Raw genomic sequence first — 27,553 nt, forward strand, 5'->3', positions numbered from 1 at the left:
TGATCACTCTCTCTCTACAATGGAGGATGTGAAACACTGCATTCTAAACTCTCTCTTTATAGCCTGTAAAAGCTGAAAAATATTGCATAATTTCTGTTTCTATTATGTCACTGTGTGTTTGCGCAATTTAGCTGGCATGATGGAATATATTCCTTGAGGGAAGAAAAGGAAATGCTCATGAGGGTCAATCTGGGACAGTGAAAAGCCAACTTGATCAATTTGTCTTGACTTACCCATGATGCTTTAATTTTCGGTCATGATAGTGATGCAAATTTAGGGCTTGCAGTGGACATGGTAGACAATAATGATGTTTCCTTGCCTCAAATGGGTTGGTTCCCAGTCGCCATTTTTTGCAAAAGATGTACTAAATTTTGGCTTTTGTTTTTTTTAAAGGCATTAAAAAAGCATATTTTTTGTTCATGTGGTATAAAATAATCCTTTGCTTTATGCTGGGTGGATGATTCTAGTGACAATATCAACCAAGTTAAAATGCCCTACCTACAATTAAAGTCAATGCCTTGGCCACTCGCAAGATTTTGTTCTTGTTGACTAGTGTTCGGATTGCAAATGTATACCCTGTATTTGATATGCTATAGGAATTACCTAAATACATCAAATATGAAGCAACTATACAATGATTCGGTTGGAATTTCATCTCTTGCTTTTGGTGGTAGAGAAAGATTGTACGTTTTTAAAAGTCGTCGATTATTGTTCAAAGAATATTAATATACACAGCTGAAGATAGTATATCATACAATGTCATTTTAAATCCAAACGTTAATTTTAAGAACTAAAGCACATTTTTAGCTTAGTAATACATAACATTCATGTCGATCAGATTTCACAATCTAAAGGAAAAAAACAAGAACAATCATGATTTTGTCTTTCCATGATTGTGGCATTCACATGGGTTGATGGATGACGGCCTAAGAGTGAGTTGCTCGAATAGGGCTGTTGGCTTATTTGTTTTTGTTATCTTGAATTATCGTTCATTTTTCAAAATTCAAATGCTCAAGGGTAAAATTGGATTATTATCATAAAAATAAATATGTAGGATGTGATAAGTATTTGGTATGGTAGATATAGCCGCACCCTTTTGTATATTTACATTACAAAAAGTCTGTATATCTCACCACATTACGAAAAGTTCACTAATTTCCTTTCTCAAACTACAAAATATAAATGTTATAATCATATTAATTATACGATTTGAGATGAGATCTTTTTTGCCAACTATCGCTTCAACGCTTCACTCCAATCTGTATATAGTAAACCAATACCATTCATTTATTCAAAAACAAAATCATGCTTTCAAATTATAAAGTTTATATAGATGCATTGCAAAATAAACATAAATCCAATTTCTTTCAACTTTCAAGAAAAAAAAAAAAAAAAATTCTGTTTTTATCCACAATGTGCAATCTATTGGGTCCAAAGTCCAAACCGGAAAAAAAAACCCAACAGTTTTAGACAAACGTGCAAATAAAAAAAGGCCGAAATTACCCCCACCGTTTCTCAAAATTTCAAATTTGAGCACCGCAGCCTCTTCTTCCCTAACCCCAAAACTTGTCTGCCAACCCTCTCACAAACCCAGACCGCCCGATCCCAAATCATAAATAATATCCAGAACCAAACCAGAGTCACGGCGATGGAGGAGCAACAGGAGCACGAGGTCTACGGCGGCGAGATTCCCAACGACGACGGCGAAGATGTCGACATGTCGTCCCGCGCCGACGACGACCAGGACTACAACGACGACCCTAACTCCAAGGTAGGGCCGTAGTAATCTAACCTAATCCAAGTCTTTTGCTTCTTCTTCTTCTGTAAATCTAGGGTTTTGCGGAGTTTTTCTTTGTGTTGATTCGGCGTCGTTTTTGGTTGTGAATAGGAGCTGGAGGACATGAAGAAGAGGCTGAAGGAGATTGAGGAAGAGGCCGGCGCGCTCCGCGATATGCAGGCTAAGGTCGAGAAGGAGATGGGAGCTGTTCAAGGTTTCTTCTTTTGTCCAGAATATGCTTTCTTGCTTTCTTGATTTGTAGGTATGAGTTATTGAGCTAGGGTTAGGCATGTGTATGATTTTGTGTAATTTGGTGAGCTAGGGTTAGGCTGCATTCTGTGTTTAGGTAGGATTGAGCTTAATGATGACGTTCTTGCTGAGGCTAGGTCAGGCTTGAACTTTTGGTTTATTTGTGGTATTGTGTGGTGAAAACTGGTCTAATCAAGCTAAATAAAGACTGAAAATTTGAGTTTCGTTCAATTTCGATGCGTTTATGCAACTATGGTTGTCAGTTGTATGTAGATATATGGATATAAACAGGTGGGTTATTGATTTGTATAATTGAGTTTTCGGAGGTTTGTTTCTCATACATGTTGTTCTGTTGTCTTGAATTGTTTTAGTAGGAGTTATTGTTGTTTTGTATAAGCTAGATTAGTTATGGTGCACATCAATGTGTCTGATATGATAACTGGCCAAACATTGTTAGTTGAACCTCCACACCTGGGTTGTTACTATCAACTGTGGATCTGTTATTGTTTCTTTGTATCTCTGTGCTCTATCATTGTTACATGTTAGGCTGCTTTACTATGTTTCCTGCAGTATTTTGACTTTGATGCTTTAATATGTATCTGGATGATCTCTCTTCTTTGGTTCTGGGTTTTTGTATTTTACTTTTGAGGTTTGATGTTTCCAGTAAGTATATCCGTCAACATTACCTAACATCGTATTTGTTTGTGTTTTGATTGTGAATGAAGATCCCAATGGTGGTTCTGCAAGTCAGGCAGAGAAGGAGGAGGTGGATGCTCGATCCATCTATGTTGGCAACGTAAGGCTTAACACTCCTTTTGTTTTATTTAAATTAGGAATATATATACCTTTTCTTTTGCCTCTGATTCTCTATCTCTTTCTATTTCTCTGAATCAAAGAACTCTTTGTAAGCATCATTTTTTTTTTAGAATCAGAAGATATCGTTGTAAGAATTTAGTTCACTGATTTTTATGCTATATATACAGAGCTTTGCTAGTCTCAGTAGAGCTTTTTATGTCATGTAGCCAACTAGTTCATGGCTATGCTGATTTTGGAAGAAAAACTTGTTTAGATTATTTCTGTAGATATAGTCGGGTTGATTGACTAATGACTTTTTTGTAACAATGCTTATTTATTATTAATGTCTATTTCAGTACAATAGAAACTATCTATCCAAACATTATAAGTTGAAATTCTATGTAGTTTATAATCTGGCTCAATAACTTTCTTTTTTCTTTGTATTTGGATTAAGTTCACCTGTGTTAGATCCAGCATTGATTTTAAAGTGTTATATATCTTGATATTTGCAATATCCTATCGAAGCATGACCGAGAGTGAGCACTTAATTTGTTCTTTTCTTTTAACTTCAGGTCGACTATGCATGCACTCCTGAAGAAGTCCAGCAGCATTTTCAATCTTGTGGAACTGTGAACAGAGTTACGATTTTGACAGACAAGTTTGGTCAACCAAAAGGATTTGCTTACGTTGAGTTTGTTGAAGTTGATGCTGTGCAGAATGCTCTCATACTAAATGAATCAGAATTGCATGGTCGTCAATTGAAGGTACTTGGTTTATATATACACAACCAATCACAACCACCCCCCTGGTCCCCCAAAAAACACACACACACACACACACAAAAATTTATATAGAGAAATTTCTCCGACTCAATTATTTTATAGTGATTGATTTTGTTATTGTTCACAGGTCTCTGCTAAACGGACAAACGTTCCTGGACTGAAACAGTATCGAGGAAGGCGTCCTAACCCATTTTTCCGATCTAGGAGGCCCTTCATGGCTGCTGCGCCTTTCTACCCCTCGTATGGTTATGGGTAAGCACTGTAATCCTTTTATTCTACTTCGATGCTTTAAGGAAGCAACCAATAGGCATGAAAATTTGAAAGTATTTTAGTGTTGTGGCTTTTAAACCATTTTGTGTGCTTCAGTGTAGATTAGGATTCTTGATACAGTGTAGGAATTGGTAATGCAACATAACACGTGAAGTAATATTTAGTACCAAGCATGTGCTGGTGTTACATTAATTTAAAAAATAATAATAATACTGATTACCGCCCAACATCTGCTGAGTATATACTGTTTTAGTGTTAGTATATAAACTATATATTGAAACTGCCTAAATTTAGAAGCAATGACAATGGCAACTGGTCTGCCTCTCCTAGATTGCATTACTGATTCTTTGAGAATTGCTGCAATACAGACAACTTGTGTAGACAGAGTTTTAGTTTTTTATGTTATTGCATCGCTGGCAACTGTAGATTTCTTATTCTTTCACTTGCTTACTCTGAGATATGGATAAACTTTGCATCAACTCCTTATTGCTCGAAGCATTGATTTGATTTTCATGCGTGCAGGAGGGTTCCAAGGTTCAGACGGCCCATGCGTTACAGACCATACTAATGATGACACCTCCAGGTGGCCACATTTTGAGAAGGCCGTTTATGTTTCATGATGGTCATAGACGGTGCTAATGATAGACTGAAATCACTAAATGGGCCACATAGTGCAAAGGCCATTAATGTTTGATTATGGCGTATCTATAGTTTTGGATACTAGAGAAAAGAACTTGAACTATCATTTGCATTGCTGATCCCGACTTGATTCTTTCTCGAATTTGTAGTGCACAAGAGCGTTTAGTTTATGTGTGGAGGGGAAGAAAGAAGGCTGATATGCAAATGCTGTATTGGAGATGATTTCTTACAAAATTCTGTGCTAGATTTGTAGTCTAAAGTCAGAGTCAGTGTGGATGATTATTAACATTGAAAGATTCCTATTTCAAGGAAGTGTTTGTGCATTCAGTTATGAGTTCTATTATGACTTCTTTTCCTGTTCAACATACATGTTAGAATGAAATGATCTTAGTATTTATATCATTTGCCAGGAAAAAAGGGAGTGCCATCCATGCCTTGGCAGGCATAAATGTGGATTAAACATGCAAGGTTTATGTCTGCAGAACACCGTTTCAGATTGATCTCGAGAACGAGCTGACTGTTATTTTCATTTTTTGGTGCTTGTAATACTTGAATTACACTATAACCCAAGATGACTGACCTAATCTGCTTGTTACTAGTTACTACAACAATTTGGTTGTGCTAATAAAATCAACGGTTCTTTTTCCGGTCGTTACAATCTTAGAGTGCTTTGTGAACTAGTGAAGCTGTTGAAAATGGTAAATCAGTACAGTAAATTGGCTGTTGAAAGAGGAAACAGTCTGCAGCGAACATCCTTGAAATCAACCTTTTAGAGTTTTAGGCATCCAAAGTCCAAACACTTTCTGAAAGCATCCAGTAATGCTAGATGACTACTACAGTGACCATGAGAAGATCTGTATTCATTAGGGATTTCATTGAACTACGCTAGTAGGACGGTATCCTAAACTTTCATGGGTATACTTGACAACCTGAGCTGCATGGCTTAAACTTTTGATACCGCGACCCAGACGGGCAACTGATGGAGCTGCAGGAAGGGAATCAGCAGCACATTTGATCCCAACTTTATGCCAAAACAACTTCATACGAATCGACATACTAACCACCAATCTTCTCAAAGGAAGGGGATGCACTTTCCCATCTCTCATCATTTCATAGAATGCTGTTCTCATTGCCCACCAGCTGGTGTTCTCTGCAGCCCGTATCACAAAATCAGAAGGCGTAGGAATTCTCACTTTTGCTTTGACATTCATGATAATGGAAGCTTGAACAAGTTCCGAGAATGAGGACCCTTGTAGAACTGGCCTAGCTGCCTCACCTTCATATCTTGTAACAATCTGTGCAGCTAGATCCTTGTATTCTGGAGGAATAGGAGTGTACCAGTATTTTCTAAGACCTTGCAAGTCCTTAGCATCCACAACTGCTACTATGGTCTTGAATCTTTTAGTCAAGCTTTGAAGAGCTTGTGCAGAGAGAGCATGTTTCTTGTCCTCTAATGCGAGCTCAGAAAACTCAATCCTACTTAGGATGGTATTCATTCTATTGATTGGGAGTCGACCTGCATCATTATCAATACATCGCAACAGCTCCACCACTTTCCGAAAAGGGTAGACTTCTGAAACCACTAGAGCATCTACAGCTTCGCCTCTGTTGACACGATCATATATCTTTCTTACATGATCCAGAGCAGTCCCCAGAGATGGAAAAACATGCACAAGTTTATCATGAATTGTTACCAAAAATGGATCAATCGATTGCACAAATTGGGGGACCTCAAAACTGCATTGTGCTGGCTGGTTAACTTCTGGTAAATTTGATTCCACCTCAGAAAGACAACTCCATCCGCATTGCACTTTTTGCGGAACCAAACTACTAGCCAAGTCTTGAAACCTGCTCACTCCATTACGTTTACCATCTGAATCACCTGATGTAGCACTCCAATGGGACAGAATCAATGGAGTTCCAAGCAGCATTAGTGATGAGCCAACATGTTGAGCTGCCCTCTTGGCTACAGACCACTGTCCACTAGAGCCAACCCCAAAGATTTCTTGTAAAACAGAAGTTTGTGCAAGGCGCTTATACGTTTCGGCTCTCAACTCTTCCTTAAAACATCGTTTGATAACTTCAAAACTCGAAACTGGAACAGGATTTTCAACACTCAACATTCTCTCTTGCACTTGCAAGTCTTTCAGGTTCGAAACATCCTCCTTGACAATCACAGCATCAGGTTTAATCTCCCTAATCAGAAGCTCAGCATCCCATGCTGACCTTTCTGAGAAATCTTGAACACAAAGTATATAAATTACTGACTGAGTTTCGGGCTCACGAACTGCGTAAACAAATTTCTTTGTGTCTTCAGGTATCGGGAGCTTTTGGACTAACTCATAAGAGACTCTCAGGTCATCAGATTCGAGCACCGAAAAGGGCCAAAGATGTTGCTTTTTCCACAAAAATGCAAGTGCCATTGCAACAACAACACTACAGATTGTGACCAACTCAGTCAGTACTAATTAAGTGATAAGGTAAAGCTTCAAATCCCAGCTAGAAAATTATAGTTTCTGAGCAACCAAACAGTCCCTAGTTGAAAACCCACTTGAGTAACCTCAGAAATAACTAGAATCTGAACCAAAGATTCGAGCTTTTCACTTGCATGATTAGGACATCAAGAGTTGAGCATGGAAAAGGGACAAAGATCAAGTCTTTTCCACAAGTGCCATTACAATACAAACACTAACGTGACTAGCTTAGCTCATCTAACCAAGTGAGACTTTACAAATTCAAAAACCCAGATAGAAAATGTTAGCTCAAGAAACCCAAAATCCACCTTAAAATGTCTCACAAATTACTATAATCTGAAACCAAAATTTGAGAGCTTCTCACATATATATATACCTGATTAGCTGATTCAAGTGATGTTCTTCTTCTCTTTGGTCATCAACATTATTGTTCCTCTGTGTTTTGTTTCTCTTATTTTATTTTGTGAGAGGGTTTTGAAATGAAAAATCTTGAAAAGAGAGACGAGGGAGCGGACAGGACAGACAAATGTTCCGTACTACAGTACTAGCTACTAGAGGTTAGAGCATTGAGCACGAAATTGCTTTTTGTTTTTGGTTGGCGAAGCCTGCATGGCCTCCGGGCCGGGTTAGGCCCAAACATGCATTCCTACTTTGTTGCGTTCCTACAGCTAAAACATGGTTGCATTCCATTCATGGCTGCTGACACTACAGCTAAAACATGGAAAGTTTTGTTTCCTTTTACGAGATTATGTGTACTTTGTTTAGTGTATCTAGGGTATTCCTAATTTTATAGAAGTTTAACTTCGATTGCTATAAGATGTTTGATTTGTTTGAAAACAGGTTTACTTATTTTGATAAGGAAACTCGTGAATCGGAGATCGATGGAAGAAATTAGTATTTGTGAGTCCGAACATGCACTCCTCTATTTGATGTTAGCTAATTCTCATTTCTTTTGTCGTGTTAGGATTGACCCATTTTCTTTTTTGAGAAAATATTAGAATTGCCACTTAAACATGGAAAGTTTTGTTTCCTTATTTTACTAGGTTAAGAGTAATATGTTCTAGTGTCTCTAGGATTCTTATTCCTAGTGGGTAAGTTCAACTTTTGCTGCATTCCTAATAATTTTAGATCGAGGACTAGCTAGGTGATAGCTTATATAAATGACGTTTATGTGTAAAACCTTTAAAGATCGACTAAATTTTCTGCAACCGATCTCAGTCTCTCTCAGATTTTGCTTATATTAGTTCCAAGGTGTGAAGATTCACGAAGTTCAGTGACAAAGAACAATGGGAAAAGCATGGTTCTTGCTTACCAAACTGCACTCCCTTGCTTGGCCTGGATTGACGTTGGCTTACCCTTTATACGCATCAATGATGGCCATGGAGGGCGGCGACACATCGAAACCAGACGTTCAGCAGTGGCTTGCTTATTGGATCATGTACGCTTTACTCTCTCCGTTGGAGATGATTCTCCAACCCCTTTTACAATGGATACCGTTCTGGTACGACGTGAAGCTTGTGTTGGTGGCGTGGTTAGTTCTACCACAGTTCGGAGGGGCATGTTTCTTGTATGAGAAATATGTGAGAGACCATGCCCTTAGGCTTATAGGTCGCAAAGACCATCCGAGACATCAAGTAGCAACCTCGAGACCATTTCAACCCGCACCAAGAATTATGCCCAATGCTGGGGACACGAGTACTCATCGGTCCAACACACCCAATGCTCAGGAGGCGAGTACTCATCAATCTAACACACCCAATGCTCGGGACGCAAGTACTCATCAGTCCATCACGGCCAATGTTCGGAACACGAGTACTCATCCGTCCAACACAGCTAATGCTCGAGACACAAGTACTCGTGTTGGACGGATGTCCCCAACTGGCGGAGGAGAGAACAGGGTTGTGCATAAGCTGGGAAAACTTAGGTCATCTTGGAGGAATCTTACTCGTCGTCACACGAGGACGTAGGTCAATTTGGATGATCCTTCAATTTCCTTGTATCATCTATTGTTTTAGTTGTTTATCTTCCAATAAAAGAACATGACTGGAATTAGTGTGTATGTTTCCTTTGTTATTTTTGAGCTAACGATGAAACAATGATTTTAGTACCAATGTAGAGAGCTATAAATGAATGTAAAGAACCTTATAGTGCTAAATAATAATTATAATATATGGCTAGTTTTATTACCGATTTGAAAATCTCATGAAAACTGAAATGAAGAATTCCATGAAAAAATGTGTTCAATAACAGTGTGAAAGTTTTCGATTTGAGGTCATGGAAAAGGCCGGGGAGATATTGCTAAAAGCTTGCTAAAATCTCAAGCAAGTTTTGCCTCCAATAACATTCTTAAGAAAATGCCTTATCACATAAAACTACTGTTCGATATGTCACAGACATTCCCGCCTCACTATTAACATTCTCACAATTCATCACGAAAAAAATTATTTTTGTTTTTATATTAAAAGATCTCGAACCTGTGTAGCACAATTCAAAAGTGTCTCTCACATTTTCTCGCATTTGAGCTAATTGCTGAGCAGAGTTTAATATCAGGATTATCAGCCCCATGCAAAGGCCCGACCCGGCCCATTTACACCAAGTAGAACGGGTCAAAGGTTCCCCTTTAAATCGTTAAATCAGGTAAGAGACTGGTCACAGCAATATATTTCAGTTCAGGGAACCAAGAAGAAGAAGAAGAAGGGTTCTAATGGCGTCTGGCACAGAGAGTGATGAAGCCTCAGACACGTAAGCAAAACCCTAAACCCCTTTCTTCTTCTCGCTTCGCCTATAAAATCCCCAATTCAATTTCCTCTAATTTGATCGGTTTTGTGTTCGTTAATTGCAGTCCAGAAATTTACAAAGACCCAGATGATGGGAGGCAGCGATTCTTGCTTGAATTGGAGTTCATCCAATGTCTCGCAAATCCCACTTACATTCACTGTAAATTTCTCTTCTTTCACCTTGCTTTTGTTGCAATTCGATTACTGGTAATTGGGTTTTTTTTTTTTTTTTTTTTACCCTAAGGTGAATTTTCTGCCCTGTTGGTATTTCAGATTTGGCTCAAAATCGGTACTTTGAAGATGAAGCCTTCATTGGGTACTTGAAATATCTTCAGTATTGGCAGCGTCCTGAGTACACCAAATTCATAATGTGAGATAAAGCCCAATGTAGTCTATTAGTTTTTTGCTGATTTTGAGTTGTGTATTTGGGATTATTGGATGGTCTAACTTTGTTTACTGTAACAATTCAGGTACCCTCATTGCTTGTTTTTCCTTGAGCAACTCCAAAATGCAAACTTTCGCAATGCAATGGCACATCCTGCCAACAAGGTCGATTTTTATGCCTCTCTTGGTTGTTTTTATGTTTTTTATATTTTGGAACTAGATATTGAAATGAGCAGCATGATCTTTCGATATGTTATGTTTATACCGTCTTCTTTGTCTAGCGTAAATATATGGCCCTGAAGTTTTATGAAGTTCTCCTGTATTTGTGTTTGAATATGTTAGATCTGTTTTTATTTTGTTAAAAAGTCACCTATCTTTTCTGCTATCTTAATTTGCAAACAGAAGTTTTTCTGTACTATATGAAAGCACCATTCTTAGTTTTCACACTCCAATATTTTGTTGTGACATATTGTATGTTGTACTTAACAGTGCCTGAACCGAAACCCTACAATTTATGGGGGTCAGATTAGGAGCAAATCGTAAATTGTCTTTTGGAGTTGGAACATAAGCAATTACTTTTCTTTCCTGTAGTACAACATGTGAATGTTGCTTAGGTTCTAAAATCTTCAAGTTCTTGTAACTTTTAGGAATTGGCGCATAGGCAGCAATTCTACTTCTGGAAGAACTATAGGCACAACCGTTTGAAACACATATTACCGAGACCTCTTCCTGAACCTGAAGCTGCACCCCCCGCCTCTGCTCCGCCTCAGCAATCTCTGCCTCCTGTTCCACCTGTGCCAGCTGCAACCATTTCTGCTGCAGCTACTGCTCCTGCCCTTCCTCCTATGCAGTATGCTAATGCCCCTGGATCTGCTCTTGCAAAGAACGATGCAAGGAATAGTGCTGTTGATCGAAGAAAGAGAAAGTAAGGAAATGAACTTTATCTCGTTAGCGCTTGCTGATTGTGAATTCTTTTCTTTATCATTGTCAAACCACAAGTCTTTTTACAGAATTTTCCCAAAAGACCATACTAGACCAGTGTCCTGATTTATATGTATGGTTATTACTATAGGAAAGAAGGCTAACTTGACATAGCATACATACTAACAGCAATGGAAAATATATCAGATGAGGTAAGTTATAACTTCTTGGTCTTCAGGTTATGAGATTAGTATTCTTCTCCATGTAAAACTTATGATACAAGAATTGCTACAATGATAGAGGCAAAATTTTACAAAGAAGATACATATTTGTTTATCTACTCTTTGTATAGAATTTCAACAAGTTCAATGTCTAATTTTTCTGTCCAGGTGATTAACTCTCTTTCTACACAGTGATTGCATACCTCGTTCAGCTTGTTTTTAGTATGTATGTTTGATCTGCCAATTGAAGATGGGAGATATACAGGAAAAAAAACCAAGGAAGTTTTGTTCCTATTTTTTTTTTTCCACTGGTTTTGGTTTGTGTGTGTGTGTGTGTCTGAGGTGTTGTTTCGGATTTTTTTTTTTTTGGGGGGGGGGGGGGGGTGATTTAAAGAGCTTAACTCAAAATTTACAGAGCTAAGCCTCTACTCAGACACATAACAAGGGAGTGCAAACTGTGGTTGGGGCACCTAAAATTCCTCATCAACAGTCTGAACATGAAATGCCACTCCTACTTGTTCATTGTTTCGAAAGTTGAACCTTTTTCTTTGCTTCCCACCTATATATGGCAATGATGATTTTGCATTTGTTCTACACCTCTCAGGATGAGAATAGCTACTCTGTAGTTGTTCTTTGAGCTGAAGTAACGATCTGAGCCTTTTGTGGGAGACAATTCTAAATTTTTTTTTAAAGGAAATATATTTTATATTTTATTGATTTCAAAGTTGTTTTTGGTTCGGGTGGGGTTGTTACTGAAAATTTGAAGGGCTAAACCCCTACTCAGTCACATCACAGCCGGAAATTCCTTAAATGGCTACCAGTCTATCTGAACATGACATGCCACTCCTAATTGTTTATAGTTTTAAAAGTTCAACCTCTTTTTGTTTTTGTTTTTTTTTTCCTCCCGACCTCTATATGGCAATGATGATATTTGCTTTTTGTCTACACCTCTCAGGATGAGAATCGCTACTCTGTAGTTGTTCTTTGAGCTGAACTACCATCTGAGCCATTGGGTGGGAAACAATTAATGAAAAGTTTATTTCATTGATCACAAAGTTGATTAAGTTTGATGCTTTTTAGTAGGTGGGTGTACTTACTTCTTGCCAGCCTGATCATCTTTGCCAGGCTTAATGTTTGGAATCTGGGGTGGGGTGAAACAATATGACTATTTATGATCAATGACATTTTACCATTTTTTTAACCATTTAAGCACTGTGGATGGTCTGCAATACCTGTCAACCCTGCAGTGGAATCATGTTGCTTACCTTTCATTATTTTATGAAATTATGTGAAGAATGAACTTTCAGCATAGCATATTGCATATTTGTTTTTGGAGGGCAGTTTATGGTTTTCAGGCATTTATTTGTTTATTGACAGTTTTGTTATTGATTGCAGGAGAATTGTCAAGAACTGAAAAAAGACTGAAACAAGATTTTCCAACTCTCACTGACATTAGTGTTAGAATCTTCAAGACAATCTATCAGACACTTCTGAGTGGACATTGAAGTTCAGTCAGACTTGACAATATCAGGGAAACTTTTAGAAGTTCTGGCAGTTGTCAGTATTGATTGTTTTATACCCTCTAAGATGGTCTGTCGATGGTAGGAAGAGAAATTGCGTGTAAGACAGTTTAAGCCTCCTTCTAGTTTCAACAGAGTTGAGGAAGCTAAATGCGTAGCTTCAGAATGTCATTTGATTCGTGGTTGACAACATTACTGATATACAGTGTATTCTGATTGTTTGTTTTAGTTGAATGATACGTTCTTGTGTGGCATTTATTGTTGTTGCCTTTGAAGCCGTAGGATTTTCTGGTTAATGGCCCTGGAGAGAATGGTTTGAGTTTCCGTTTCTCCTCGGTTAAAGAGAAACTGAACAATAGTATAGCATGTGTGACGAACTTACTCTACTTGTAACAGAACCAAGAGAACTAGTGAATGACTAGGTACTTGAGCAGTCTTAATATTGAACGGGGATTGTAGATTTCTTAAACTCTCACCAAATGGCAGTAACATAACATGTTCTAAGAAGAGAAGACATGTAGCGGAGGCGGGAGGCCCCGTTTGATTTACAAATTTAAGTTGTTATGGGAATGAAAGTTTCACTCTTCACTACATTATCAAGGTTCTAAGAAGAGAAGAAATGAAGCTGAGGCCCCGTTTGATTTGTGAACCAAGTTACGAATGACAGTTTCACTCTTCACTACACGATCAATTACTTTGGAACAAAAGATACGAGTGATATCTCCTAATTTACAACATTTTTTTGTACCCTTTACGAATCATACTCAGCTAGACCTGTTTATATTAACCAATCCAGAAGCCAAATGCTATATACACAGTTTTGTAGAGTTCGAAAGGAAAGACCAAATAAGAGTTTGAGTTGAACAAACAAGAATATCTGGAGTAATTTCATCAATACAAACAAAGAATATCTTGAGTATGACGGCCTTATCACATGACAGGTCCGTTCAACCACTTTTCCAAAAACACTTGCACCCTTCATACTCCTACTGAAATGCACTCACACGTGACGAGCTACCAAGTTGGACATCTTCTCGAAGAAACTCCATACAAAACAAGCCAAAATCATCATTAATCGAAAAAAAATTACAAGCCAAAATCAATATGACTACAACCAAGTCATCTTGACTTTTGAGCATGGTGGTTTTAGTCCCAGAACTTGGACTAAATTCATATATTGTCGCTTATAGAATACTTTGTATTCATAGAAAGTAATTAAGCCTCAAGCATATCCCTCCAGCTCTCCATCCCATCACTGCTGACAAATACGCGGCGACCCGTCCCTCCAAATTAGTAAACTTTCCGCGCGCTCCGCCGCGTCAATCCCCACGTGGCAGATCACCATTCGCCAGCGCTCATCATAGTCTGAGTTGTCGTGACATAAGTGGTGGAGACGGATTACGATTCCACGTCAATCATTTAATAAACAACAACACGAACACAACTTTCACGTGAAAATATTCCCCCTGCATTTGTGGCTCCTTTGGGTGGCTTTGCTTGACCAAAATAACAAAACGAAAATGCATTTGATGTTATTTAGGCGTCTGTTTCTGTTATCGCAAGTCTCTACGCCGGTGCTCTCAATCCCTTCAATATATTCAAATTACGATTGTATCCCCATTATCATGGAGAAGAGTAACCACCAGTATGATGGCTATTTAGTCAAATCAGTCGTGAATTACCGTTAGATTTGGGATTGACCCAGCATTCAATCTTATCAAATTCCAGTAATTTTCCTTAATAGTGTGCTCGTTCTCCACCTGTCTCCCTTTTTTCTTGTGACCAAAAATCCAAGAGAGCAGTAGTAACAGCAGCACCCTTTTCCCCGCTGTTTCCCTATATATACTCACCCACCACTGTCACTCTTTTTCATATATACCTTGCTTTCGTCTCTTTGCTTTCTTCACTGTGTCACTGTCCCATTTCCCCAATTTGATCGCTTCTGCAACTCTTTTGGTTTTCTGGGTCTGTTAAAGTTTTAAGCTTTTCCAATTTCTAGGCAGCCATGAACGCCCTCGCCGCAACAAGCCGTAACTTCAAGAACGCGGCACGACTTCTTGGGCTGGATGCTAAGATTGAGAAGAGTCTTTTGATCCCCTTCAGGGAGATCAAGGTTTCTCATCAGCTCTTTTCTTTTGTCGTTCTTTCTTTGTTTTTTTTTTTTTAAAAGTTTTGAGTTTTGGTGATCAGTCTTGTGATTCTGTTTGGTTTTTTAGAGAAAACTAATTTCTGGTTTGATATGATGATGATGATGATTAATTTAGGTGGAGTGCACGATTCCCAAGGATGATGGGACCTTGGTTTCGTACGTTGGATTTAGGGTGCAGCATGATAATGCACGGGGTCCCATGAAGGGAGGGATCAGATATCATCCTGAGGTGATTTTTCTTTTTTTTCTTTTAAGCAAGTTCTGTTGCTTTTGATGATCTGTTCGTTCTTGATTTGATATTGCATCATACATGTGATCTGGGTTTTGGTGGGTTTTAAGACTTGAAGCCATAAAGTATTGATTTTTCTAATCTGTTTGGGTTTTAAAGCTTTAAGCTTTTTTCATGATGCCAATTTTTGGATGTTTCCTTTTGGACCCAGAAACAGTCCCCAGTCATTTAAGTACTTTATCATCTCAGAAATGGTAGTTATATCTATTTTGATTCCAGACTTTTGGGAACTAATCGAATTCATGGTTTTAATGATTTATTTGGTAGAAAGAAGTTAAATATATATTAAAGAATAATACTTTAGGTTCCTGTATTGCTCTTTTGGCTTCAGATAAAAAAGTCAGCTTGGTTTGCCTAAACAGTTCATATGTAATCATACAAAGGCTCTGTCTTTACTAAATTACTTGGTCTATTCGCCAGAATCCCCTGTTTCTTCAAAACACTATGAAATGTGTAGCATTTATTTTCCAATATAGACAAATGGATGTGCTTTGTGGTTGAATTCTGTATTGAAATGTTTCTTTTTTCGGGCATGAAGGTTGATCCAGATGAAGTAAATGCCCTGGCTCAACTTATGACATGGAAGACTGCTGTGGCAGACATTCCATATGGTGGAGCAAAGGGTGGAATTGGATGCACCCCAAGGGAGCTAAGTAAGAGTGAGTTGGAGCGCCTGACTCGTGTCTTCACTCAGAAAATCCATGATCTCATTGGAATTCACACTGATGTTCCTGCACCTGATATGGGCACCAATGCTCAAACTATGGCATGGATTTTGGATGAGTACTCCAAATTCCATGGTCACTCACCAGCTGTTGTCACTGGAAAACCAATTGTAAGTACTAGTCCCGAGAAACTTAGATGGAAATCTGTTTAAAGTTTAGGGTCAAATAATTAACCTGTGGATTAATTTTGGAATTTTAGGATCTTGGAGGATCTCTAGGTAGGGAGGCTGCAACTGGACGCGGTGTTGTTTTTGGAACAGAAGCTTTGCTAGCAGAACATGGGAAGTCAGTGAAAGGCTTGACTTTTGTCATTCAGGTACTTATGTTCCATATTGACATGTCTTCTTTGTTAAAAGCTTCTGTGGTCAAGTGAAAAGATGTTTTTTTGGTGAACGTTTATAGGGTTTTGGAAATGTGGGATCCTGGGCAGCAAGGCTCTTGCATGAGAGAGGCGGGAAGGTTATTGCTGTTAGTGACATCACTGGTGCAGTTACTAACCCAAATGGACTAGATATCCCGGCGTTGGTTAAGCACAAAGAGGACACTGGGAGTTTGTTAAACTTCAGTGGTGGAGATATGATGAACCCTAATGAACTGCTTACACAGGAATGTGATGTCCTCATCCCTTCTGCTCTGGGTGGGGTTCTGAACAGGTCTGAGCTTTTCCAAACTCACTGGTTTCATCGTTATCTCTTGTAGAATGTTAAATTACACATAATTTCTCTCATTTTACTTACATTCATTAATTTCTGGTGTAAAGGGATAATGCTTCATCAGTGAGAGCCAAGTTCATAGTTGAGGCAGCAAATCATCCTACTGATCCTGAAGCAGATGAGGTATAAATGCACATTCTTTATTAGGGGGGGTATTAATAGGAAAAATATATGGTTAGGATTCTGATGAGTGATTTCTGATTGATGCAGATTTTATCTAAGAAAGGAGTCATCATTCTCCCAGATATATATGCAAATGCTGGTGGTGTGACTGTCAGCTACTTTGAGTGGGTTCAGGTGACTACGATACGACTCTTTTTTCCCCCGTTGATAATTTTTGAGTTGTGTTTGAAGATTAGGGAGTTGATCTAATGTGTTCAAAAATTTGTCTTGTCAGAATATTCAAGGTTTCATGTGGGAAGAAGAGAAGGTGAATAACGAGCTTCAGAGGTACATGACTCGGGCCTTCCATAACATCAAGAACATGTGCAAGACTCATGATTGTAATCTCAGAATGGGTGCCTTCACATTGGGTGTAAACCGGGTAGCCCGCGCAACTCTCTTGAGGGGTTGGGAAGCATGAGGAGCTTTACAAATCAACCTGTTAGCAGTTTTTCTCTTTCCCTCTTTCGTAGGGTCACAGCCTAAAAACACAGCTTGGAATCCGTTCTTAGTTGCCTTAAACATTCCTGTTATATTTTTCCACCGTTGTGACATTTTTTGGTCAGATTTTGTATGCCTTAGGGGGATTGATTTATTCTGAAAATTCGGTCTCAATGTGTCTGCAAATATTGAGAACCATTATGCAATTTAGTTTAAAGTTGTATCTTTATCCATCGGCTCCCTTGTGTTTGAATCAACTTCTTTTATCCCTCTGATTTTTCGAAGTTATCTTGCACCAGATCCATAGTGATTCTAACTCTTTTTTCACAAAGAACCAGTGAAATGTGTGCTCAAAATCAACTGCAGTAAAATACAAATGGTTGAAGCAGAGGCAGTAAACTGTTTGCCCATAACTTCACTGACAAAAGCTGCAGTGGGAGGGAAGATAAGCTTTAAAATTTCCAAGCATGGGCTTCCTTCCTAGTCTCTGATCTCTATCTATAAGATATATTCAAAAAGTGAAAAAACAAGAAACTGAAGCACTAAAACATCAAGAACTGCAGAGTAAGAGCTCTTAGATAAGGCATATGGCTTCCATTGCCATTTCTGCTTCCTTGCAAATAGTGTGTGGCTCTGGTTCACAACATGTAACCAAGAAACAACAGCCCCAGGCCAGACCGGCTCGCTCTCTGGGGACGAAAGAGGCCACCCCTGTTGTTTCTCTGAATGTGGAAGGTCAAAGTGGTTTCAAATTAGCAGAAGAGAAGTCCGCTTCACATGTAGATAGGCCAAAGTCCACTTCCCCTGTAGATAGGCCAGAGGCAGAGGGTGGTGCTGACTATAAATCGAAGCACCCTTTGGATACAGAATCTTCTGCTGTCAAATTCAGTGATGAGAGGTGGAAGAAGGGCACATGGGATTTGAATATGTTCACCAAAGATGGCAAAATGGACTGGGATGGTATCATTGTAGCAGGTATACTCAATAATAACGTTTTCAATACAATTTTCTTATTGCTCTTTGCCTCTGTCCACATCAATCTTCTTCATACTTGATGATTCTTTCATGTGTATTGGAATTTCAGAAGCAAAGAGGAGGAAATTTCTCGAACTTCATCCAGAAGCTTCTACCAACGACGATCCAGTACTGTTTAGGACGTCCATCGTTCCTTGGTGGGCATGGATAAAGAAATCACATCTCCCAGAGGCTGAGCTGCTCAACGGTTCAATCCCAACCTTCTTATAATCATTTCACACACTAGCCTTCCTTTCTTAGTTCTTTGAACTATATATTTCGTAATTTGCTAGGCCTTCCCTCGACTCATTTGGATCACGGAATGACAAAATTTTCAATTTTCGAGGGGTAGAAGGGTTTCAATTGTCTTCGGTTTAAGTCAATAATTCAAAGTCTCAAACTCACACTTACAAAGAGAGTGCTCAAACTTCTAATTTGAAAGTAAAACTATCGCTTCAACAATATTGGACTAAATTAGGTAACAAGCTTTTGTGTCAACTTAATGTGTGACACATTCTAGTTCGCTACTTTGGTCTAAAGATGTGAACCATCTAGCATTTCTTGTGATTTCATATTATATTTAGTTCTAAAAAGCATTATCATGTTATAGGTCGAGCAGCAATGGTTGGGTTTTTCATGGCATATGTTGTAGATGCTTTGACAGGGGTTGGCGTAGTCGGACAAACTGGTAACTTCATATGCAAGGCAGGTCTCTTGGCGACGGTGATCGGTATAATACTGTTCAGGCGAACCGAAGATTTCGACAACCTTGAGAAGCTAGCTGATGAGGCTACTTTCTATGATAAGCAATGGCAAGCTTCTTGGCAAGAACAAAATCAAAATGCAACGAGTGACTCTACAGAGAAAACTGGAAACAGTAGTTAAATTTTATTTCTGACTGAAATGTTGTATACATTAATCCTTTTTGGCTCGGTGACAATCTAATATTTTGATTGACCTAATGATTTTCGTATGGTATACGAAACAAAAATATGGAAAAATTGAACAAGTGGCAAGTATAGAATTTTTCACGTTTCTTCCTCTGTTCACCAATAGGCAATAACACGTACAGTACGTACATGATGCATCTCACAAATATGAGATTAGTGAACAATAATTTAATATAACGTACCCTTAAGATTTAAGGCCTAAACTATGAAATATTTGTTCATACAATATAAATATTTGACTAAATGTCGCGGGCCTAATTTCCCTCTTAGCACTTTTTTCTCTCACTCTCATGCACAACCCACGGGCTATTTCTATTGCTTGCCTGATGCTTACTTGCATGCTTCAAATGACTTGCCATGCTGCCAATTATAGACAATTATCATACTTGTCAAAAAGACATGCCTTTTTCTTCCTTCCTATTCAAGTTTGCGGCAGCACCAAATTGAAGACCACGTTTTCATCTTCAATTTCCACAAACATCATATAAAGCATTGTAGCTATGTTCTAGATAGCTATTTCAGTACTTGCTGCAACACACTATTACATGGGTCCTAGTTGATGAACACCAATCTCAACACAACCTTGCCAGCCGTTTTATGGGGAGGAATTTCTATTTTCTCGTTCACATGTTAACTTCTTATAACTTTCCGAATTCCGACCTTTGTCATTTGTGAAATTGTCCAAAATTTTGGTCAATAATCTAAATAAAGATGGTTAGGGAGTTCCATATTTAGGATAGTGAAAATGATTATAGGGTCTAGACCAAAAGAAAGAGAAAAAAAATTATAATTCGATGAGTATGGGCTCTAGTCTGGACCTTTGCTAGTATATATAGCACACCAGACGGATCTGTTTCATACACATCAACATTCACCAACTTCATACAACTCTATGGAGAAGTCCATGAGAACCATCTTACTTCTCTCGTTACTAACCATTGCAACCATTACTACTAGTATTGGATCATGCAATGGAAAACTGAATGTGCCTTGTAGAGAAAGCGAAAAACAAGCGCTTCTCATTTTCAAGCAAGATCTTAAAGATCCTTCAAATCGTCTTTCATCATGGGTTGCTGATGAAGATTCAAACTGCTGCAATTGGGCGGGAGTTGTCTGTCATTACTCCACCGGCGGCCACATCCATGAGTGACTTGGTTGACCCGATGGTCAACATTTGACTTTTTGTCCTTTAGTCGGAAGTTGATTTTTTGCTCAAATTCGCTACTTCTTTCGTCTTTTTCCTCTCTTGACCATAATTTCCTACAAATGAATAAAACAAAGTAATACTACGAAATAATGCTTGAGTATTCGTTAATTTCAAGGTAATTAGGGCTAGAAACACACGTAAATTGCGTGTAAATCAATGAGCTACATCTTGATAACCCGGTGGAGTCCAACTCTTCCTTGGGCGGTAAGATAAATCCTTCCCTGCTCAATTTAACGCATCTTACCTACTTGAACCTATTGTTACTTAGCTTTCAAGGGACAAAGATTCCTGGCTTCTTTGGTTCTCTTAAGAGTTTTAACTCATCTTGACCTCTCAGAAGCAAGCTTCGGAGGAATGGTTCCCCATCAACTGGGAAATCTTTCCAGTCTAAGCCATCTCTTTCTTGGTGGCGACGGCCTGAAAGTTGAGAACCTGCAATGGATTTCTGGTCTTTCTCGGTTAAAGCACCTGGACATGAGTTTAGTTAATCTTAGCAAAGCATCTGATCATTGGCTGCTAGTAACAAACGTGCTCCCCTCTTTGGTAGAATTACGCATGCACGGTTGTCAACTTGATAGCATTCCACTTTTACCTATCGTCAATTTTACTTCACTTGCCGGCCATCCTTGATCTTTCTGGGAACGAATTTAATTCCTTCATTCCCGGGTGGATTTTCAGTCTTAGAAATCTAGTTTCTCTTCATCTGGGGAATTGTGGTTTCCAAAGTCCGATTCCCAGAAGTCCAAACAATATCACGTCTCTCCGGGAATTTGATCTCTCCAGAATTTTTTTTTATCTTTCGATACCCGAGTGGTTGTTTAACCACAAAGACCTCACTCTTTTGGACCTGGGGCACAATCTCCTTGAAGGGCCACTGCCGGATGGTATGATGAATATGACTGGTCTTAAAGTTCTTAATCTCGAAGTGAACAAATTCAATTCAACCATACCTGAGTGGTTGTATAGTTTTAACCATCTTGAGTCCTTAATTCTTTCTTTCAATCCCTTTCGGGGTGAAATTTCAAGGTCCATTGAGAACTTGACATCCATCATCAACCTAGACTTGAAGTATAATAGGTTGGAAGGAAAAATCCCAAACTCACTGGGAAATCTTTGTAACTTGATGGTTCTTGATCTTTCATCGAACCAATTCACGCTTGGAAGGTTATCAGAAATCTTTGAAACTTGGTCTGTGTGGTTCAAATAGAATAAAGTCATTGTATTTGAGATCTTGTAATCTTTCTGGTCAGTTAACAGAGCAGGTAGGAACCTTTACAAACTTGACCGTCCTTGATCTTTCTAAAAATTCATTATCAGGTCCCATTCCAGTGTCCCTGGGAAATCTATCATGCTTAGAAAAATTATACATCTCTAGCAATGAGTTCAATGGAACCCTTCCAGAAAGCATTGGTCAACTCAAAATGCTAACGATTTTGGATATACATAATAATTCATTGGAAGGTGTAGTCTCTGAAGGTCATTTTACTTGTCTTACAAGATTGTTCGACATCTATGGTGACGGAAATTCATTGATGCTCAATACTAGTCGAGATTGGATTCCTCCTTTTCGACTTCAGTACTTAACCTTAGATTCTAGGCATCTTGGGCCTGAGTTTCCTATGTGGATTCAGAGACAAGTCCAGTTAAAGATTCTAAGCTTATCTGACACAGGACTTTCAGGTACCATTTCGACTTTGGTTTGGAACTCATTTTTCCAATTAGTTTATCTCAATCTTTCTCACAATCAATTGCATGGGGAGGTTCAAAGTTTAGTTGCACCCCAGTTGTCTATGATTGACTTGAGTTCTAACCAGTTCAACGGTTCATTGCCTCTTGTCTCTTCCAGTGTAAGCTTACTAGATCTTTCCAACTCATCATTTTCTGGATCTGTCATCAACTTCTTTTGTGATACAAAAACTGGACCAAAACAACTTCAACTTCTTCATCTTGGTAACAATCATCTCCTTGGAAATATTCCTGATTGTTGGATGCATTGGAAAACACTGGCAGTTGTAAATTTAGAAAGAAACAATTTGACTGGGAATATTCCAAGCTCCATGGGATACTTGCTAGGCCTCCAATCACTTCACTTGCGCAATAATCAGCTATGTGGGGAATTACCTCTATCATTGCAGAACTGTACTGAATTGCTGGCTGTTGACCTTGGTCGAAATAAGTTTGAGGGAAGCTTACCAACATGGATGGGAAAAAGCCTTCCAAACTTGGTGGTTCTTAACCTTCGTTCAAAACTTCAAATAAGCTTCAGGGAGACATTCCGTACGAACTCTGTTATCTCGCACATCTCCAAATCTTGGACATTGCAAATAACAATCTCTCGGGAACAATACCAAGATGCTTCAACCGTCTTATTGCCATGAGCAACTTGTCAGAATCTAGTAGTCTTACTTTCTCATTCTCATTGCCAGGAGGTTTATTGAATCGTGTTGACGAGGCGCTAGACAGTATGCCTTTTGAAAGATGGTACGAAGATAATGCGGTCATAGTAGAAAATAAGAATTCGGTGTTTGTTTGTTATGCTTCAATAATATTCATCTCCAAAAAATAGGAGGTATATAAAGAGATACAAGAGTAGTCCTAATAGGAAAAGATCTCCTCTCCTACAATTATACAGAAAATATAATCTACATCTACAAGGAAAGTAAATATTTACAGAATATTCTACAGTCATGGTGACAAAAGGGAGAGAAGTGCAATACAGCAAGATTCTTACACTTGTGAAAAGCATGGACATATCAGCCAACATTATATCTGGGGAGATTCCGGAGGAACTGACCAGCCTCATTGGCTTGCAAACATTGAACTTATCAAACAATCTGTTGACCGGAAGAATCCCTTCAAAGATTGGTAAGTCGGGTCAGTTAGAATCTCTTGATTTGTCGACGAACCATCTTCTTGGTGAAATTCCTGCAAGCATGACCAAAATGACATTTTTGAGTCGCTTGAACTTGTCATACAACAATTTGACGGGACGGATTCCAGAAAGCACTCAACTTCAGAGCCTTGATCAATCCAGCTTTGTTGGCAATGAACTTTGTGGTCCTCCACTCATCAAGAATTGCAGTGAAAGCAAGGTGACACCACCAACAGTTGAGCAACAGAGAGGATATGATTTAGTTGACGACAAGTGGTTCTACCTGAGCTTGGGATTGGGATTCGCGGTTGGTTTTTGGAGTATACTTGGCTCCTTGCTCATTAACATGCCATGGAGCTTTGCTTTTTCGCAATTCCTCAATAGCATTGTGCTTGAAATTTATGCTTTAATTGTTGAGTATGTTTAGCTAGTTACTTCTGTTCCTGCTGAAAAGAACTAGTATGCTCTGAATTTTGTCTGTAAGTTCTCGCATAAATAAACAATTCCGGAAACGGAGACTTTGCTTTGAATCAGCTCTTTTGTCTTCTTTCAAAATAAAACTACAATGACACACTATGGAGGACAAAATTTTCTCGATAAATAATTTGTATATACAAACAAATAAAATAAGTAAGGACAACTTACGTTAATCATGTCTTCGTCTATAAAAATTTCTCATAAAAAATAAAATAAAATCGACTCACATTTTGAAGAAGAAAATTTGAAAACCAATCATTCATGAGCAAAAGACTCCCGTACGTACTGTCAAATGATAACTATACTATAGCCAAATGTAAATATTGGTACTTGAATTTTCAAAACTGCTTTATTGTTGTAAATGATAATGACTATTCATGCAATAGGTATTGCTTAATGTATGCGATTGACAGACTCGTAATGTGTGTGATTGACATACTCGTAATGTGCGATTGACAGACTCGTAATGTATGCGATTGACATACTTGTAATGTGCGATTGATTAGTATAGCTATTATGTATTGCCTTTTGTATACATGATGTAACCCTATATAAAACTCATGGTGAGATGAATACAATACAATACAATTTTTCCAATTCTCTACAACACGTTATCAGCACGAGCCCTAACCACAAGAAAAAAAACCAAACCAGAAAATTCTTCAAAACCTGCCACTGCCACCTTCGAGCCTCACTGCCGCAGCTCCTAGCCCACGCTAGCCTCACCTGCGTACCTGCCCCTGCAGCACCTACGCGCCCCTGCGCACGCATCCCTGCTGCCCCTGCAGCACCAACGCACACCGACTGCATCCTTCTCCTTTCCTGTGCACGTTCATCTGCTTGCAGGCTCCGAAACATCTAGTTCGGAACCTCAGATCAAAATCCTTTCTTTATCAGAGTTTTCCGTCTATGTCTCTTCCATCTGACCTCCGAATTTCAGCCTTATCGGAGTTATTTTGAGACCGGTACAACAATCAAAGTGAAAGCTGTTCAGAAGAGAATCTGCTCCGAATTTCAACACGTAAGTTTTGTAATTAAGGTTGCTGCTTTCTTGTATTTTAAATTCCTTTTATTTTTTGCACAATTTTGGAATATATGAACAGGATTTTGAGTATTTAATAAAGCGGAATTATGGGGATTCACGCTTAACGAACTAAGAGTGTTCGTATGAACTAAGAGTGTTCATAATGCTCGGACTAAGAGCGTCTGTAAGCATCAAATTGTGACCATATTAAAACATTATTGTTTGGTCTAATCCAAAAGAGATTCTTGGAAATTGTTTTCTTGGTAGCATAGCTCGGAAATCTTATTATTTTAGTTTTCGTGGAAGTTTAGCTCCGAAACTAATATATCTTCTCTTCTTATTTTCAGGATGTCGAATGAACCTAGACTCGACTTTCCCCATGCTTGACTCAACAGGCTCGGATTACCACTGTTGGGTAACCGATGTTGAGAACCACCTCACTTCAAAGGGAATATTACCCATAATCCAGGCACCTAACACGGATCGTGTGTTCGTGCGAACACCTACAAAGCATGCTCAAGCAGTTATCTTGATGCGACGCCATATGGACAAGGTACTCAGATTGGAGTATATGTCGATCAAGGATCCAAGAGAGCTATGGGTAGCGCTAGAAGAGCGTTTTGGCAATGTCCAAGATTCCCTCCTCCCTGACTTGAAGGTTCAATGGAACAATCTGCGCTTTGCTGATTTCAAGTCTGTTGCTGAATATAATTCAGAAGCTCTTCGCCTACAGTCCATGTTGAGGTTTTGTGGACAACCTGTCACAGAGCAAGAGCTAATTGAGAAAACTCTCTCCACCTTCCCCGTTTCAGCCATTGTGGTATCAAAGCAATACCGCACTGAAGTCAATGCTGGACGGATCACGAGGTTTCATCAGCTTATCAATCTCATATCTGTAGCTGAGAAACATGATAACATACTTGTGAGGAATTATAATTCAAGGCTCATTGGAACTAAGAGCGTTCATGAAGCGAATTATAATGCACCCAAAAGAGGGCGCAAGGAGCGGAACCTTAAGAATAAGGGATATGAGGGACGTATGAGTCCATATAACCGCCCTAACCAAGAAGGAAACAGCAAGTTTGGTGCGGATACACGTGGTGGCAATGCCACACGTGGGAGAGGGGGTCGTGGCAACCCTGGCCTTGGTGGTGGCGCCATGGCCCGTGGTGGTGGCACCAACCCTCCTAGGGAATGCCCACAACGTGCACCTCAATTAAAGGGAGGCAACCACAATGATGTGTGTCATCGATGTGGATCAAGTGAGCATTGGTTCAAGCAATGCAAGGCAAGTGAGCAACTAGCTGCAAGATACAGGGCATACAGGGACCTGAGGGAGCAAGAAGTGTACTTTGCAGAAGAAGAAGAAAATGGTGGAGACGTCCATCTCACCATAGAGGACTTCAAAGCTGACGATGAAGTGCACAAGGATGCCGCAGACTTTGATTAGATTAGTCCTCTTATTTTCCAAGAATTTTTGTAATGGCAATATGCCTTAGTCAATAAATGACAATTGTATTAAACTCTTTCTTATGTGGTGCACCCAATGAAATATGATGTCTACGAAAGTCATTGAGATTAATGGTACTTAAGAGAGCCTCGCTCCACCAACATCTCTCTCTACTTTCCTGGTCATATTTGATTGGAGTTACCAAACGGATAGAGTGACTACAATGTGTCTTAGTTTGATTTTATTTTGGATTAAATTTTTTGGGACCTTTGATGAAATCATTGGCTATCTTTATTAATAAAGTATCGTATTATTATTCGATATCATGGACATGTTTTAATTCCGAACTTTATTATTTTTCAGTATGTTTCCTGGAGAGTTGGAATGCCTTGTTGATAGTGGCACCACACATACTATATTGCGACATAGGCAACTATTTCTATGGATGACGCCTAGTCGATCTTCTGTGACTACAATGGCTGGACCATCACAATTGATTCATGGTCGAGGACCAGCTCAATTTATGTTGCCAAATGGCACAAGTATTAATGTCACCGAAGCTCTATATGCTCCTAGGGCTGGAAGGACCCTATTTAGTTTTAAAGATATAAGAGCCAATGGTTTTCATGTGGAAACACATTGTGAGAATGGACAAGAGTTCCTTTGCATCACCTCTAATGACTACGGACATAAACGAGTATTAGAGAAACTTATGTGTCGCTCTAGTGGGTTGTATGCAACCACTATTCGAATTATTGAATCCAACCATATCATGAGAGATGACTTATGGGATTCTTACACATATAGGCTTTGGCATGACCGTTTGGGACACCCAGGTCGTGATATGATGATCCATATATTAAAGACTTCACACGGACATCCATTTTTCAAAACGAAAAGAAGTCAGAACCAAAATTCGATCCAAGGTAGGGCTGGCGCCGCCTACCCCCTGCTGCCCAAAAGTGGTATTGACGCCACCAATACCTCCTTGGTTCCTTTTTCTACTTCTAAAGTCCATTGTGACTTTGTGGCTCAACCGGATACTTCCCTGGTTGCTTCTAAAGCCCCTCTTTCGTTTTGCAAAGCCTGCTCTTTAGCAAAATTAGGATCGAGACCATCCTATGCAAAGGACACTAAGGAAAATATTCCATTCTTACAAAGAATCCAAGGTGATATTTGTGGGCCTATTCAACCAACTACAAAGAATCCAAGGTAATATTTGTTGGCCTATTCAACCAACTTGCAGACCATTTAGATATTTTATGGTGTTG

General features: G+C 39.0%; 5 protein-coding genes and 1 pseudogene across 7 annotated transcripts; 5 read left to right on the forward strand and 1 right to left on the reverse strand.

Annotated features, from left to right (window-relative positions):
- The first annotated feature begins 1,555 nt into the window (after positions 1–1,555).
- On the forward strand, positions 1,556–4,839 carry LOC133717520 (polyadenylate-binding protein 1). The gene is made up of 6 exons (XM_062144238.1): positions 1,556–1,771; positions 1,889–1,991; positions 2,752–2,822; positions 3,394–3,585; positions 3,731–3,855; positions 4,396–4,839. The coding sequence occupies exons 1-6, from the start codon at positions 1,649–1,651 to the stop codon at positions 4,439–4,441; spliced, it is 660 nt and encodes a 219-aa protein (XP_062000222.1). The 5' UTR covers positions 1,556–1,648; the 3' UTR covers positions 4,442–4,839.
- Positions 4,840–5,384: 545 nt separating this feature from the next.
- On the reverse strand, positions 5,385–6,935 carry LOC133716929 (uncharacterized). The gene has a single exon (XM_062143564.1). It carries the CDS (start codon positions 6,933–6,935, stop codon positions 5,385–5,387), a length of 1,551 nt encoding a protein of 516 aa, XP_061999548.1.
- A 2,633-nt stretch (positions 6,936–9,568) lies between these two features.
- Positions 9,569–13,063, forward strand: LOC133714872 (mediator of RNA polymerase II transcription subunit 31). Of its 3 annotated transcripts, XM_062141137.1 has the most exons (7): positions 9,569–9,728; positions 9,829–9,923; positions 10,037–10,133; positions 10,234–10,312; positions 10,795–11,072; positions 11,220–11,280; positions 12,685–13,063. In XM_062141137.1, the coding sequence occupies exons 1-6, from the start codon at positions 9,691–9,693 to the stop codon at positions 11,230–11,232; spliced, it is 600 nt and encodes a 199-aa protein (XP_061997121.1). In that variant the 5' UTR covers positions 9,569–9,690; the 3' UTR covers positions 11,233–11,280; positions 12,685–13,063. The 3 variants fall into 3 exon arrangements, with proteins under 3 accessions (XP_061997121.1, XP_061997120.1, XP_061997122.1); XM_062141136.1 differs by lacking the exon at positions 11,220–11,280; XM_062141138.1 differs by lacking the exons at positions 11,220–11,280; positions 12,685–13,063 and having other exon boundaries at positions 10,795–11,076.
- Positions 13,064–14,368: 1,305 nt separating this feature from the next.
- On the forward strand, positions 14,369–17,517 carry LOC133717885 (glutamate dehydrogenase 2). Its single transcript, XM_062144634.1, has 8 exons — positions 14,369–14,922; positions 15,074–15,187; positions 15,786–16,082; positions 16,172–16,288; positions 16,375–16,625; positions 16,733–16,808; positions 16,896–16,982; positions 17,083–17,517. Exons 1-8 carry the CDS (start codon positions 14,815–14,817, stop codon positions 17,266–17,268), a joined length of 1,236 nt encoding a protein of 411 aa, XP_062000618.1. The 5' UTR covers positions 14,369–14,814; the 3' UTR covers positions 17,269–17,517.
- A 150-nt stretch (positions 17,518–17,667) lies between these two features.
- LOC133717886 (light-harvesting complex-like protein 3 isotype 1, chloroplastic) lies at positions 17,668–19,195 on the forward strand. The gene is made up of 3 exons (XM_062144635.1): positions 17,668–18,263; positions 18,373–18,510; positions 18,913–19,195. Exons 1-3 carry the CDS (start codon positions 17,876–17,878, stop codon positions 19,185–19,187), a joined length of 801 nt encoding a protein of 266 aa, XP_062000619.1. The 5' UTR covers positions 17,668–17,875; the 3' UTR covers positions 19,188–19,195.
- A 949-nt stretch (positions 19,196–20,144) lies between these two features.
- LOC133718576 (receptor-like protein EIX1) lies at positions 20,145–23,758 on the forward strand (annotated as a pseudogene).
- Positions 23,759–27,553: the final 3,795 nt, after the last annotated feature.

The sequence above is a fragment of the Rosa rugosa genome, chromosome 6 (assembly GCF_958449725.1).
Source record: "Rosa rugosa chromosome 6, drRosRugo1.1, whole genome shotgun sequence".
NCBI classification, from domain to species: domain Eukaryota; kingdom Viridiplantae; phylum Streptophyta; class Magnoliopsida; order Rosales; family Rosaceae; genus Rosa; species Rosa rugosa.